A 15,131-nucleotide genomic window follows, 5' to 3' on the forward strand; every position below is an offset into this window, starting at 1 on the left:
CCGTATTGAGAATTGCCATGTGGACATATTTCATGTTATTTTCATAAGTTACCATGAACACGATTTATAGCAACTTCAAATACAGATTAATGCATACCAATAGATGTGGGTATATAATCATCAAGGATCCTTTCCATCGTGCACAACTTGCCACCATGGAAAATCAACAATTATATTTCTCTATCTGTAGGCATGGATACCATTTATAAAACCTGAAATTACCATTTCTATATACTAGTATGTCATTTTGATGAATTCATGAAAAAAAGACTGTAATTTGAAGTGAAATCATTGATGAGTGAAATAAAAACAGAGTTGATGCATTCTACACACAGCTCACACTGTGACGATGGCTGCAGAAGTTGACCAAGCTCCTAGCTGTTGATGAAAAAAAAAACCACCAGTGACGCAAAATGTTACTGAGTGAGTGTTCACATTCCTGCATTGACGGAATATTCATGCACTTGTACTTGGGTTTGCAGACAGGATGCTGTCTTTATAAATTTGTGGTATGAAGTACTCTTTCAATGTAAATAACCAGAAGTCCGGATCTCAATTAGTAACTTATGATAGAATAATCATGTTGATAGATGCTACCACTTCAGCTGCTGTATTTCCCCCTACACTAAACTTTGCTAGCCAAGGTGTTACTCAGGCAGCTAGGGACCTCCTCAAAACAATGCTAAGCCAACCTAATCAAGCTGTGCAGACTGGATCATATGCTTTATGCTGTGTGCCACATTTTCTTGCTCATACATAAACCCACATTACCATACAACTTTTTAGCTCTTCTACCGTGTTCTTTTGGAACACTTTCCAGATTGCTGCAGGAAACTTGTTTATGACATATTTGAGTTAATAGTGCTACAGTTTTAAAATGTTTGATAGTATAGACAATCCTACCCAATCTAAACTCACTGTCCACACTGTGTATATTTAAATCTTGTTGTGAAATATCCAAAAATGTGCAGACTCTATTCATATACTTTTAAGATGGGCCATGTGTTGTGCAAATAAATAAATACTGGCACTGCATTCAAAAAAATACTTCAGTTCTGCTTTTATCAAAAAAATGTCAATATAAATGTAACAGCATTATACATCTGGGTAGTCACTGCTCACTTACCTACTCCCTTGCCTAATTGAATATCAATAAATTATGTTCACTTCTAACAGCAAGCAATGATCTAAAGTCTATATATACAATCAGACACTGTAGAATATGTTCTCCTGTTTTGCCAAATATCCTCACTTACAGTATCATCTATTACACAATGAAAGGTTGTAGATGTTCCCAAAATTGCTTTCAATGGAATCTCATACTACACAATTGAAAGGATGTAGCTCATTCATTTTATCAGATCATTTTATCAGATCATTTAAAAAGAAAGGAAAAAAATCTTACTTTGTTAAAAGTACAATACCATCCATATGAATGGACAAAAAATCGTCAACTAATAGAAATCAGCATGCCAAGCATTCATTTGAATTTTCCAGACATACACAAATAGCTGGTTGATCATTAGTGACATCACACCAGCTGCCTGATGTATTGATCTGTATTTAAGTAATGAGACACAAACCAAGGTCACTTTCATTAAGCAGAATTTTTAAACATAATTTTTTCCTCATTAATTTTTTTTGCCCTATGCAAAAGGTCTTCTACTAGCTTGTACCTCTGTAGTGATACAAATATGTATCAAGTAATCAAGTATTCATTTTTTAGGTACAATTGATGCTGTTTCAACAGTTATTGTTTGACAGTTTTAATTGGCAGATGAGCATCAAAGACAGTGATACTGCATAATACACAGCTCCTTTCACAATGGTGATTAATTGTGCATAGCTGAAAATTAAACGGGCTTGAGGAGTTCTCTGAAAAACCTGGATCGTCGATCAATAACATAGTCAACACTAATTGTGCTGTGGTCTGTCTCAAACTCACATCATTAATAGTTAACCAAAATCACGCTTAGAATTATAACATATCGTTCCTTTTGCTTCTCGTTTACTTTTATTTTACATATTTATTCAATATGATCAGAGAAATCAATGAGCTTTCACATTCTATAAAAACATTTCTCACAAAAAAATGCAAACAAATGATAACAACTTAACCATTTCATATATATGAGCAAATTTGTCTTTTGGTAGTTGTATACTGTAATCTAAATATTTATGCTGGTACACTCACAAAATTTGACACCTGGTATTCTCCAGACAGGCATTTCAATGATAGGCGGTAGGTTGTTATATTAATGCCGGAAAAGGTGGCAAATCAATCCCAATCCTTTGAAATAACCTGAATTATTTTTGTTCGCCAAGGCCAGGTCATTTTGCTGTCGCGATTTTTGTAGACATATAATGTATATATATGCATTACGAAATTTTATATATGGCACAGCACAAACCACACTGCTATAAACAAAGGTTTGGGTGACATGTTTGGGATGACTGAATTACACATATGGAATAACAGCACTCTAAAATATCAGAGATTTCAAAATTGTGAAAACTGTCGAAGCCTCAGGTAAACCTAGCTGAAATAGCCAAAGAATAAATATTGCACCACAATAAACCATATATGATGAAAATTGCAATCAGCAATTGCAAATCTATAAGATGATAGTAATTTTAGTGCATGTAACTAAGGGGGAAATAACAGCAAATGGAAGAGCTAATAATACACTGGAAAACGTGACTGGATAGAAGACACAACCCTGTATAGGTTCATGTTTTACATCCGATATAATGGCAGTGCCCCTTTTTGGATGACTCTTGTGCATTTAGCATTTCCCTGCTGCTTGCCAGAGTGTATTAACCTATTTTTGGAACACTGTCTGTTACAAAACAATAGCGCATATTTCATGAAAACACTATTCCAATTAGCATTGATTATGCAATTTGTCAAACTTTACACCATACTGTAACATTTTTCTCTGTATACTCCTGTGAGAAAAAAAAAATACTGTCGTCCTTGGAAATGTGAACAGAAATGACTTGGTGCAACAACAGGTAAACATGATTACATGCAAGATAGCATATTTTTAAAAATGAATAAAAGCTTGTTTAGCAAAGTATGGCAAGCAATTTGAAAATAACATATTATTATAGATTACCTCTGCTATCAAAATAATGTGGGTCTTCCTGTGGCTTTTAATTGCAAGGTTAGACTAATGAACAAGGCAGACTTGAAAGCAGTTTTTAATACAATGTCGTAGAAAAATCAACAGGTTAAATGCTGTGATTATCAGCCAGTAAACAGTTTGCCATGATTAAAATTTGCATAACAGTATATTTAAGCATGTAGAATGAAGCATCGCACATTTATTATTACCAGTACTTGGTACTCAAAATAAGTACGGCAAACTTGACCTATTTCAACACTGCCTAGCCAATTCTCACTAGGCACTCATAACAACAGTCACACCTCCACACTATGTTTGGGGAACTTTTTGTCAGTCCTTTCTCTACCACACTAAGGACCCTTGCACAGATAGATCCAATAATATAATATGTTAATGATCATTTAGGATTCAATCAAACTGTTACACTTCTAAAGGAAATGACTGTGCACACTTTGCTTATACAGTGCAATGCAAAATGCAAATTGTTCAATTAATGAACTCACTGAATTAAAAACACTATATTTTCAATACTTTTGGACAATTATACAGCAATAACTGATTAAAAATTAGCCAATGATGATTTATCCAGATTGGATGAAGAGCCTATAGGATGGAAATTAATCAGGAACCCTAATCTACACACAGCAATTCGAAGGTGAAAGAGTGTGATTACTTCCTGAGTAGCTTATCATTCTCTGAAACAGCCTAATTTGTCAGCTTTTAGAATCTGCAGGGAACAGCTTACTTCATGTGATTATTGTGACCTGATTTTCCTGAGGGACAAGGTTCAATGGGTTGGTGATCTGAAAACAAAATTGAATATCTTCACAGTGATGAAAACTGAAAGTCAACACTTAATTCTGCAGTCAACTACAAAAGAATTAACAGGCTTTTTTCCCTTACAGTGATTATTGTTTGATAAAGTCATTGAGAGCAGATTATCACATTAATGGCCTACAATCTGCTGCTGTGTTAAAATTGAAAGAACCTCCCATTCACACAGAGACATATTAGAAATCAAATCTTCCCCACTGCAGGTTAATTTTGCTGGATAATGTTTTTGAAACCAGGTTGGACATGATATTTGCATGAATATCCAACGTCAAAACACCATGGAGACGTACCAATATCAAACACTCATTTTCGACAGCTGTACTGCGTTTATTTATAATGGAATGAACTCAAGGAATCTGCGTTGCTCAGCAGAACACAAATGATACATAATTACAGCTCCTACCAAAGAACATCCTGTCATGACACATGGATTTTCACAATTTCCACTCAAAATACAAAATTTTGCTTTTAATGTTGACAAAAATGAATCAACAAACGAGGCAAAATTGCGACATAAAATAAGGATATTGTACACACATACAGTGCTGTTGGATCTTGATGAATCAATTTAAATCTTTGTCAGATAACAACAGCAACATTATGATTGAGTGCAGTTAGAGATGATCCCTTCACACGACCCTGCTGCCAAGGTGTATTCTGTGAATTCAGCTACTTTACCTGTGGGAAGAAATTCAATTACACTACCCTGGCAACAACGATGCCAACAGGCATGCTGAAATAAATGGAAAACCAGTTGACTCGTCCTATTTCCATCTCACCAATCTATATCAGTCACCATTCTTTTTCCTTATTTTTTTCTTTCCAACTGACAGAATTCCCTCACAAATCTGATGAAATTTTTCCCTGGAACACACTGAAGAATTTTTAGGGCAAAGTTACACCTTTTCAGCCAATGGTTAGCTCATGGCTTTCATGGGCCATGAACAACGTTGCACACATTAGGAGATTGAAATGATTATTTGAGTATAATATCTCCAAAAATTCATTATTTTGTTGTAAATGAAAGACAAGAAAATGATCATAAATAGCTCAGTTGGGAAAGTGCTGTCAGTGCAGTATGAGAATACCCTGAAAATGGCATTTATCAGAAATGGCACTCGGTCAAAGGTCACACAGCAAAATGTCCTCTTCAATACATATATAGCAGTCACGCTTTGTTAGATCTCTATCATTTTAACAGCTTTATTTAGCTAATATGTTTGAGTTCTGTTTTAAGTTACTGGGAGTTATGAACGTGTGACAGATTTGAAGTTCAGTAATAAGAACAGAAGACGATAGGTCTTCTGTGACCCCTCCCAGTGATGAGAAGAAAGACAACTTGACTATTCCCATGAACTGTCCTCATTAATTTAAAATATCACAGACCTTAGAAATATCTTTCTCCTGATCTGCTAGCCAAACTTCTAAGTTGTTCAAATATTTAAGCCTAGCATCCAAAGAAATTATTTTGGGCCATTAAATTGGTAAAATGCATATTAATACAATGTTGGGGGTCCCTCGAAGTCTGGTTCATGTCAGATTATGATGCTCAATATTGAGAACTTCAGCACTGAATACTTTCAGACTAACACAGTGGCATGTTTCCACCTGCTGCACTGGGTATAGTAAACAAGTATTCTCAATACCTTTTACAGGGTAAGTAAATAATAAAAACTTTTAAAAATAAGCATAGAAATATTCCAACAACATTCCAGCACCAGAAACAACTTTGCTGGGCCCCTGACAATCAACAGCCATATCAAGTGTCTGCAAACTTCTTTCATAGTTTATATGGATGCATGCAATTGTATGAACTCCGTGGTATCTTCTCAATCATTATTGAAACACATCCAATGTCTGCGAGAACCACTGAGCTGTTCATGAGTCAGAGAACACGAATGGAAGTCAAATTCTGATCATTACATCTTAAAATATAGACCTAAAATGGGTCCTTGTAGTCTTGACAGGTCCCTAATGTCCACTTTCAAAACAACTGCAGATGAACCTTTAGAACTCCTGAGACTTCAATGAGAACTTTTCAGTCATTTCAGTTTATTTTGTTTACATGTTTTCATATTTTATGAGAACACTTTCTATAATGTTAATATGCCTAAACAACTGTGCTAGTACAGTGTGTGGTCTGAATTTGAAAAAAATTCAAAGCCCTGGTTGTGATTGAATTCTATACGCGGTGATTGGAAAGGGTACGACTAAAATTGCGCTGTCTTTAAATCGTCAAGGCAAGGTCATACAAGGACATTTTAATTTTTGTGTTGTCATGAAATGCCTCATATACATAATCAGAATTTGATAAATAGTAATATTACATCCACATAGTGCAGATTTTAGTATTTATCAAACGGTAATTGTCAATGATATCACCCGGGTGTGATAAAATATGTTATAAGGTCAAATTTCTCGATGGTGAACATGCATGAAATAAAACAAGCTACGTACCCCCATCAGCATACGTTTCTTGTCCATAGCCATCTTGCAGCCCACTACTCCACGTTCCTTCGTACTTAGCACCACTGTTGAGGGACTGTCGAACACCGTACCGCCCTTTGTAGGCCTGGGACCATTCGCCTCTATACACCCATCTTCCCTTACTCTCAATCCCCAGACCATTTCGCCGACCGTTTTCCCATTGTCCTTCGAAGGTATTCCCACTAGGCCACATGTACACTCCTAGCAATTCGAAGCCGTAGTGCCACGACCCGCAGTATTCCCCTTTTCCCTTTGGCCCGGTACAACATCCATACCCGTGTGCTTTCCCTTCCTCCCAACCACCGCAGTACGATCCTCCATCATCAAAATTAAATCGACCTCCACTCATTTGTGACGCGCCAAAGATATCACCACCGACTCCTTTTCACAGTGGCTTAAAATCGCCCGAATAAAATTTCCCAATCGTTTCCTTACAGGTTATTGATGTTAGTGATCTCAAATTACTCGCCAATAAAGTCATAATTTCACAATGTAAATGCGCATGAACCTTATCCTCGCTATCTTTCGAGAGCAGGAATGCAGTTCATCACACTTTCCTTGGCAAGTACTGAAGACATTTTCGTCTTCCCAGGACTCAAATCTGTCACCTAGTTTGAAAACGGTCGGAATATACCCGGATAAAGCACTTCAACAGTTCCTTCTACAATTGTTAATTTGACAACGTGTTGCAGACTGCTTGCTTTTGCGGAAATAATTGCGAATGTGCTTTTGATAGAAAGGTCTCTCGGTGCGGCTCCTTTTCTCTTAGCTTATGCTATGTTGCTTCTCAAAATAGCAGACACTGAGGCTATACAAAAACACTTACAGCGGTTGCGTCCACTTTCCTTTTGTTTCCACACAAAAAAAGCTATCGTTCCGCTGTTCACACCACTGAAGCCCCTCCGTCACGTCAAAGTGTCTCTCCACGCGATGGACAACCGTGAAATTTGCTTCTTTGTTGGAGGCGGACGACAGCTAAAAAGAGGGTAAGCGTCGCATCACTGTGTGGCAGCCATGATGGAATGGGGATGGCTCATCTTTTGTATTATTACGGGGGTGACTTTTGCTAGATTACAACAAATGTAACAGTTGTGCGCGTCGTAAGCCGATTTGTCATAAAACGTTACGAAGTGTTAGGTAACGAAAACTTAAGTCCTCCGTTTGACGTTCATTCGAACGTAATTTGCCCGCTCATAGTGTGTAACAAAGTGGATAAACAAATTAATAAAAATCTCACATCCCTGCGATTAATAGGAAATGCCCGGCCAATGATATTTCAAATATTTGTTCAGGGACGGTGTAAGCGGGAGTAGCGTCATGTGAATGTAGAGGAAAGTGAAATGCTAATAATGCTTCATTACCATTATGAGTGATAAACGCTTTAAACATGGATAACATCGTAAGCGATCGTCATCGCTTGATACAGCATGTACTGGCTTAAATGCGGGCCTTCTATAGCGATGGTAATCACCTAATCTACAGAATAGGTTTACACAACAGCGTCTGCATCATCTGTCAACGTCATCCTTAGCAGGGACAGGCCTAATAAATGTTCCAATGAATGTTGTTTGAGCTACCAGATAGGGCGTTCGATGGTTATAAAACTCACTGTGTAAAGAAAAGATAATTGCTAAAGGATATTATACTGCTAGTTAATCGATTACGCCTATACAATGTTTATTCTTCATCTTTACTGCGTTTGATCTGTCGTTTTCGAGCGCATTTTACAAAGTCTAGTTCAAACTGAAACAGATTGGTACGACTATTAGCTGATATCACGGTATTTTTCATCTCGAAATGTATCCTTTTTCTCTAGGTTGTTCACGCTCCAGTTTTCCTCTTACCCATCAATTTACTATACCCTGTTTGAATGATTGTTGACATCCATTTTGTTCCACTTGTCTAATAGTGCACGAGCTTGCACTGAGCTAGTAACTGTTTTATTTCATTTTACATTGATATATTTTGATTTAGTTCTTGTATTTTTATTACATTGACATTATTTCATTTCATTTTGTGAATGGACCGGCGGGGAAACGAAGTGAGTTGCTTGCTCACCGGTTGTTAGCAACAGGGTTCATCCCGGACATTGACAGTAACCACTCACCCACTTAACGGCTTTGTTACAATAGAGAAGACATCGTAAGGTGTAGGGCCTAAACCGATACTGTGTGAGATAATCTGTCATATCATTTTTGAAAACAATTTCTGTTGCTGACAACTATTATAATTTCGATCGCATGCTCGTCGTGTGCTCAGTTGGAATTTAATGTCGGGCTATTAGATAGCCCAGTTTGTTTTCGCGAAGGCAAAATCATTGTTGCTATCCCCGCTTTTTGGTTACCCCGAACTCGGTTTCCACAGGTTCTGTAGAGAAGTTTCCTTAATTCACTGTACAAACTATGTCTGAAGAAACACGACTTAAAAGTTGCTTTTTTTTGGTCGAAAAAAAGATCTGTGGCTTTTAGTCGCTTGCTACATGTACAGTGCTTAGCAATTCATGATGGCAGTGGCGCGTCCTCGCAAAAAGTTCAAAAGTCTCAGTGACAATTATTAATAGAACTGACACTGGTTACCGGGTTCGCTGCCTTGCTTCCAAACGGTGATACGAGGACAACCAGCAGGTGCTGTTTTGCCAGACCAATCGACATCGTCTCCTTTTATTTATACAACGCATACCCTACATAGTTAGAATTTATGACGGTCGCTTCCGCTTTGGGTCACAGAGAACGATTCACAGGCGCTCCTTAGCTGGGTAGTCTGCTAAGTAGATCGATTTTCGGATCGATCTATTGATTCCGTAGTCGATATGCCCGCCACTGAGTATTTCGGTTGCAGTGGCGGGCATATCGACTACGGAATCAATAGATCGATCCGAAAATCGATCTACTTAGCAGACTACTCAGCTAAGGAGCGCCTGTGGAACGATTACCCTGGTCCATCCCCGTCTCTTTTTACCGTAATGAAATTGTATGTTAAAGCTTACAAGGGATTGAAGAAATCGTATATCAGGAATTTTAAATATGTCAACCGACACAAATGAATAATTAAAAGAGAAATGCCTACCCATTTCACGCAGTGGACGTAACGTTACTCTAACTACTAATGATGATATTGGCCGTAAAATTGCTGCCGTACGATACACTGATCTCTACTTCGCCTTTTCTTTCGTTTTTGTCGCTAAACCATAGTGTCGACGTGTAAACCATATAGCAGTTATCACCAACAGGTGTATATATATATATATGTGTGCTCTATGCGCATTTGCGGTATATATATATATTATATATATATATATATATATATATATATATATATATATATATATATATATACCGCAAATGCGCATAGAGCACACATATATGCAAAGACAGTTTGATAGCTAGATAGCTAGATACAAACACTGTACACATTTTAATACGTAAATATAATTTTTTGACAAGATTCACCATATCCAAGCGCTCTAAGGTTTTCTTTTGATATGACAAAACAGGGCACAACCCTTACATTTTAGAATGATTTGAACATTTTAATGTTTGAAAGCTATTTTCAAGTCAGCAACAATGTACAAAATTAAATTATTCAAACAATTTACATTCCTGTGAGCATAGACTCTACATTTGTCCGTTTTAGATTAATGTCTAGGCCTGCCTGTAAAGTATGATTATCAATTTGTAAGCGAGCGATCTAACATAGACAGGTGCCAATTTGATTATAAATCAGGTGTAATCTTATTTGTGCCAACTCCTTGCTTTGTATGGCATTTGCGTTTGCTGTACTCGCTCTCCTACTGTAAAGAAACGAAGGCCAGCCTATAACATAAATGCTGAGGACAAAGAGGATGAAAACAAGTCAATTGTTCATCTTAATCATATTTTGGAAATTCCATGGGTGCTACAGATCTGGATGATGATCGTTTATAAATCGATGGGAGTGAGTTGGTAGGCTTCGCCTCAAAAACTACAATAAGCCGGTGACCAAAATTCTTTTAACGATGAAATACGATCATCAAGGTATGCGTGCCACCCTTCCTTGACATCGATATTACCATCAAAAATGGTATATTCGTTTACAAACTCATTGATGAGACAGACACGAACGTTATTTCTTCATTAAGCGCATGCCCAGTATCGCCATAGGGAACCCAGAAATCTGGTAATTGTTGTTGTTGTTGTTGTTGTCTGTATTGGTGTTTATGTTTATTAGTCTGTTGTTGTTGTTTTTGTTGTTGTTGACTAATAAAATTCAACGAAGATGACTGTTGTGTTGTTGTTGGTTCAAACGTAATGTAGATGTCATAAGAAACGCTACAAGGACATTATCATTCTTTGACCCGATGTAACTCTATGCCAACGTACACTCTCTTCATAGACTTACCCTAAGCTCTTTCATGACGTCGACAAACTCGTAGCTTTCAAGACCGGTGCAAGCTTGAAATAAGAGAATGTTCAGTTTTTACGGCGGGTCGGGTGGGGGGCTCACGTTAATTTTGAAATCAAAGAAGGTGGGGGTCATCTTACTTTTTTACAAGCACTTTAACGGGATCTCAGCACTTTGAAAAACGTTGACTTTTTGAATTATTGAACAAGTACTGATCATCATTCAGGATTCGAGTGCAGTTGGGTACTTTAACAGTTGTAAGTATACAATAATGACAGAAATATTAGCCTATTAATAAAATATTTTTTATACTTTTAACTTATTATGTCTTATGGCCCCATGGCTTGATTTTCACGTTTACCTGAAGGACCTCACAGCATTGTCGTAGTTTGGTATTAAATGACTATCCCAGTGGTTTGCTTTTGTATATCTGATCTTGTTGACTCACTTGAAGCACGGTCGCTTCGATCGTCGCTTCGCTATGTCCCTATATGATACAACAAGTCCTACTTGTTGTATCATTGGGGCTTCGCCAAGCGACGATCAAAGCGCCTATGACGTAAAGTTTTAGGTCTTGAATGATATGGAAACTGTAAAAAAACTAACAACATGAAAACTAAGGAAAAGTGGTTTAACTTGATCAGTTTGTCGGAATAAATTTCTCCATATTCCTGGATCATTTACAGCAGAGCCGTAGTTTATTGTCGGTAATGTGCCTGGAATGTTGTGATATCGACCAGGTTATCATGAAGCCTGGAGGGAGAATATTGTTTTAATTGCGGTTTCAAATCGCCTTGAACTGTTACGTGACGCGAGTCAAGAAGTATCTAGTACATCTACGCCGTCATCAAAGAAATCGTGGAATTATAATATTCAATGTACACACTTACATCGAGCAAGTTTGAAGAAATGAAAATTCGGCCAAACAGAAGTTGTACACATTCAAAATAGTGAATAGGGAAGAGCTCGGGGGTGCATGGCTATTAAAGTTATAGTAAGCTTAATGCAAATGTTTGATAAACAAATTTTTAGGCTGCATTCGCAAACACATTTGGAAGGGGGTGGGAGAATCCAAAAAAAAGTTTGTTTTTTTTTCCAAATGCCCCGGTAACAAAGTGAAAAGGTTCCAATTCTGACTTGCTTTAATTTGAATTCTCCCCTTAAAATAAAACTGGCCCGATTTTGAAATGGACAGATTTTTTCTCTGTGTGTGTCTGTCTCTGTGTCTGTGTGTATTTCTCTTCCACGTAAGGAGGGCGCTGTTTTAACATATTTTCTCTTTCAGGAAAACTTCATCCTGTAAACAGGAAAAAGCCACCACATAAAAAGGTTTGGAAACAGGATGACTTCCCTCACCTGTCAGTTACTGTAATAAACATAATTGTGTAAAAAGAACTTTAGCTGTACATTTTGGGCTTTTTTCAGTACGTTTTCATCTGTGCATCAACAGGAGTTTCTTGTTCTTCCCCACAACATCCTAGAATGACAAATATTCTGTTTGGCAAAAATCTCTGTGTATGCGTAAAAATCGTAATCATTGTTGTTGGTGACAAATGTATTCAAGTCCTGACTTGAATTCACTTTTAAACAATAACAATGCTGACCATATACATATGGCTGTGTTGATAAACTAAAAACTAGATTTTTCATTACGCTGAAAGGAGAAGAACAAGACACCGCAGTAGATACACAAAAATATAAAAAAATGGCCAAAAGTTACGCCTATAAATGGACAGACAACCCACACATATTTTATATTATTCAGAGATCATATGTGGAAAACATGTTTGTAAGTCACTGATAGATTAAATAAGTTTCTTTGTATTGTGAATCAAGTTAAGTCATTGCTAGTGGGATTCAAATTTCAAAACAAATACAGCAAAAACGGCAATGATACACTTGATTGTGCATGGACCAAAATGTCTAACGATCCTGACGGTGATCCTTGAGCTTGACAATGGATTTGATGGACATAGAGAGATACTTACCTAGCACTTCATTAAGACAATAGACCAATAGACATCGACAGTGATATTGCTGCTTCAATTCAGACGACTCTTACAAGATAAGGGTGAATAATGCTCCTACACATTTATAATGAACTTTTTAAGTTCATAAGTCTTGATGATGTAACCTTCTGACGCAGGTACATCTGCCTGGTGAAATTGGCATTGATATTGTTTTGAGATTTCGGCACCACCTTCACAAGTAGATCACAAATACCCATGAATAGGTTTCGGTAGATGTCATCTAATATTGACACGATTATGCAAATCTTTAGAACTTTTAAGCAATTGAGTATTGGGGATTTTATCTTTTATCCAGTCAAGTATTTTTCTTTCTTTTTTGCCAATGTCACTTACTTCGTGTAAAGTATTTCACATTTTGAGACACGCCTATATAAAGCAAACCATTAATGTGTAAAAGTAGACTTCTGTGGGGCCGGGATTTTTGCCAGACCTTTGTCGGACTATTGCAGGGTGCAGGTGCGATTCCAATGATCTTCGTCAACTTCAAGTTTGTGGCGTCCCCGCATAGTGGTATCCGGTCCGCACCTCCTGACAGTTCCCAGAAGGAAAAAAGTTATCGAAATACAGTAAAGCGGTAACACATGGTGGAGCCAGTTGAAAATAATAAAAAAATAAGCCGCAATAATATCCGATATCGAAACCGATTTTCTTGTGTTTGCACAACTGAACAAACCCGTACACTTCGGAAAACCTAGTCTCATGTGTCGATGCGACTTCAGTGGCTTGGGCTAACTTTAATGTGTGGATATGAAAAATGAGAACACTCAGTTAAATGATGTCCGATTTCGTCCTTTGTCTCACGCAATATCTATGATAGTAAGTCTTCTTCCTATATTTATGAACAAACAACAGGTCGATTCACTTTTGTACCCTTTTTTTGTCAGATTTCGTATATATTGTCAAAATATTGTTTGCTGACTGACAAATAGATTGTGAAAAATATTCCGTAGCTGTAGCTCATTTTCTCTCCTTTGCTAATATCTCTCTCCTTTGCTAATATCTTTGTGGCCCGCGAAATCGTAAAAATAGCAGTTACTGGGAAAACATTAGAGAAGAGACTGGGAAAAATACAACTTAAAAAGAACAAACAAAAAAAGAAATCCAAAGAAGAGAAGTGTTGTACACAAAGTTTAAGAATAGTTTCATTCCCTACACTCTTTACAATTATCAAAGATAGCTTTCCTTTTCATATGTTTGTGCTGTTAGAACCTCTATATCTTTTTATGACTTTTAACAGAGCAATTTTAATGTGCACCTTTTAAATTGTGTAAATTTTCAATGGTAAGAATTCAACCTGTCTGTACTTGTATGGAATCTGATTGCAAAAGTTTAAAATAAAAAATAAGAAAAAAATAAAAATAAGAGATTGGCTCAACATTTACTGTAGTCTTCGAATTTCTGACTTCATCAGTTACAGGTAGTTTTGTGTAAATGCGACTTTCACATTATTAAAAGGGCACCTTCACTGAAACCCTGGACAGTATATGTTTCATAATAATATTAAAAGAAATATGATCACCTGACTTTGCGTCCTTTAGTGAGAGGACAGTTACTGATGGTTCAAACCATCCTTCCAAATTTTGAAAAACATGTTATATTGATGTAAAAAACCTGGGTCAGATGTATTGTTGGTGCTACCATAGTACTAGTTGCCCCTGCACAGAACGCTTGTAGTAATGCTGACCAGCAGTGGTCAAACATGGCAGTTTTTCACCTAATTCATATATTTACGATCGCAGTGTACAGAAACCCTGAAACATGACGTCAATATTCTCCAACATCCTGTTTGATCATGACGTCTGTTGCTGCTGTTAGAAAACAGAGAGGTTAAGAGTATTTCAGTGATGTCAAAAACAAATCATGACAACTTAATATTTTCACGTCCAGCTGTACAGTTATACCAATATGTGAACAGCGAACTTTAACACACAAAAATCTGCATAAAAACAGCATGATGTGACTCAACAACAACAAATAAATCCAAAGTGTCTGAATTTGTCATCATGGACATGACCTGACTGAAATGTTCCAATTCAACCATTCTTTGGCTAGAATTTCACCCATTTTGCCCTATCTGGAGTCCTCCTTTCCTGCTCAGACACAACTCTTATCAAACAAGACCTATTTGCAAGAGTTACTTATTCAGTCCTCTTAGAGTATATATATATATATATATATTATATTATATATATATATATATATATTATATAAATTATAATAGATATATATAATATATATATAAATATATATATATATATATATATTATATATA

The 15,131-nt window shown here is 36.7% G+C and overlaps 1 protein-coding gene across 1 annotated transcript in view; it reads right to left on the minus strand.

Moving 5' to 3' along the window:
- LOC139148313 (junctophilin-1-like) overlaps window positions 1–7,491 on the minus strand; it is a 34,229-nt gene extending 26,738 nt beyond the window's left edge. Inside the window, exon 1 of the mRNA XM_070719682.1 lies at window positions 6,420–7,491. Coding sequence (XP_070575783.1) covers window positions 6,420–6,798 — 379 coding nt within the window. The 5' untranslated portion in view covers window positions 6,799–7,491. The remainder of the gene's footprint in view (window positions 1–6,419) is intronic.
- Between the last annotated feature and the right edge of the window lie 7,640 nt (window positions 7,492–15,131).

The sequence above is a fragment of the Ptychodera flava genome, chromosome 13, assembly GCF_041260155.1.
Source record: "Ptychodera flava strain L36383 chromosome 13, AS_Pfla_20210202, whole genome shotgun sequence".
In the NCBI taxonomy this organism is placed as follows: Eukaryota; Metazoa; Hemichordata; class Enteropneusta; family Ptychoderidae; genus Ptychodera; species Ptychodera flava.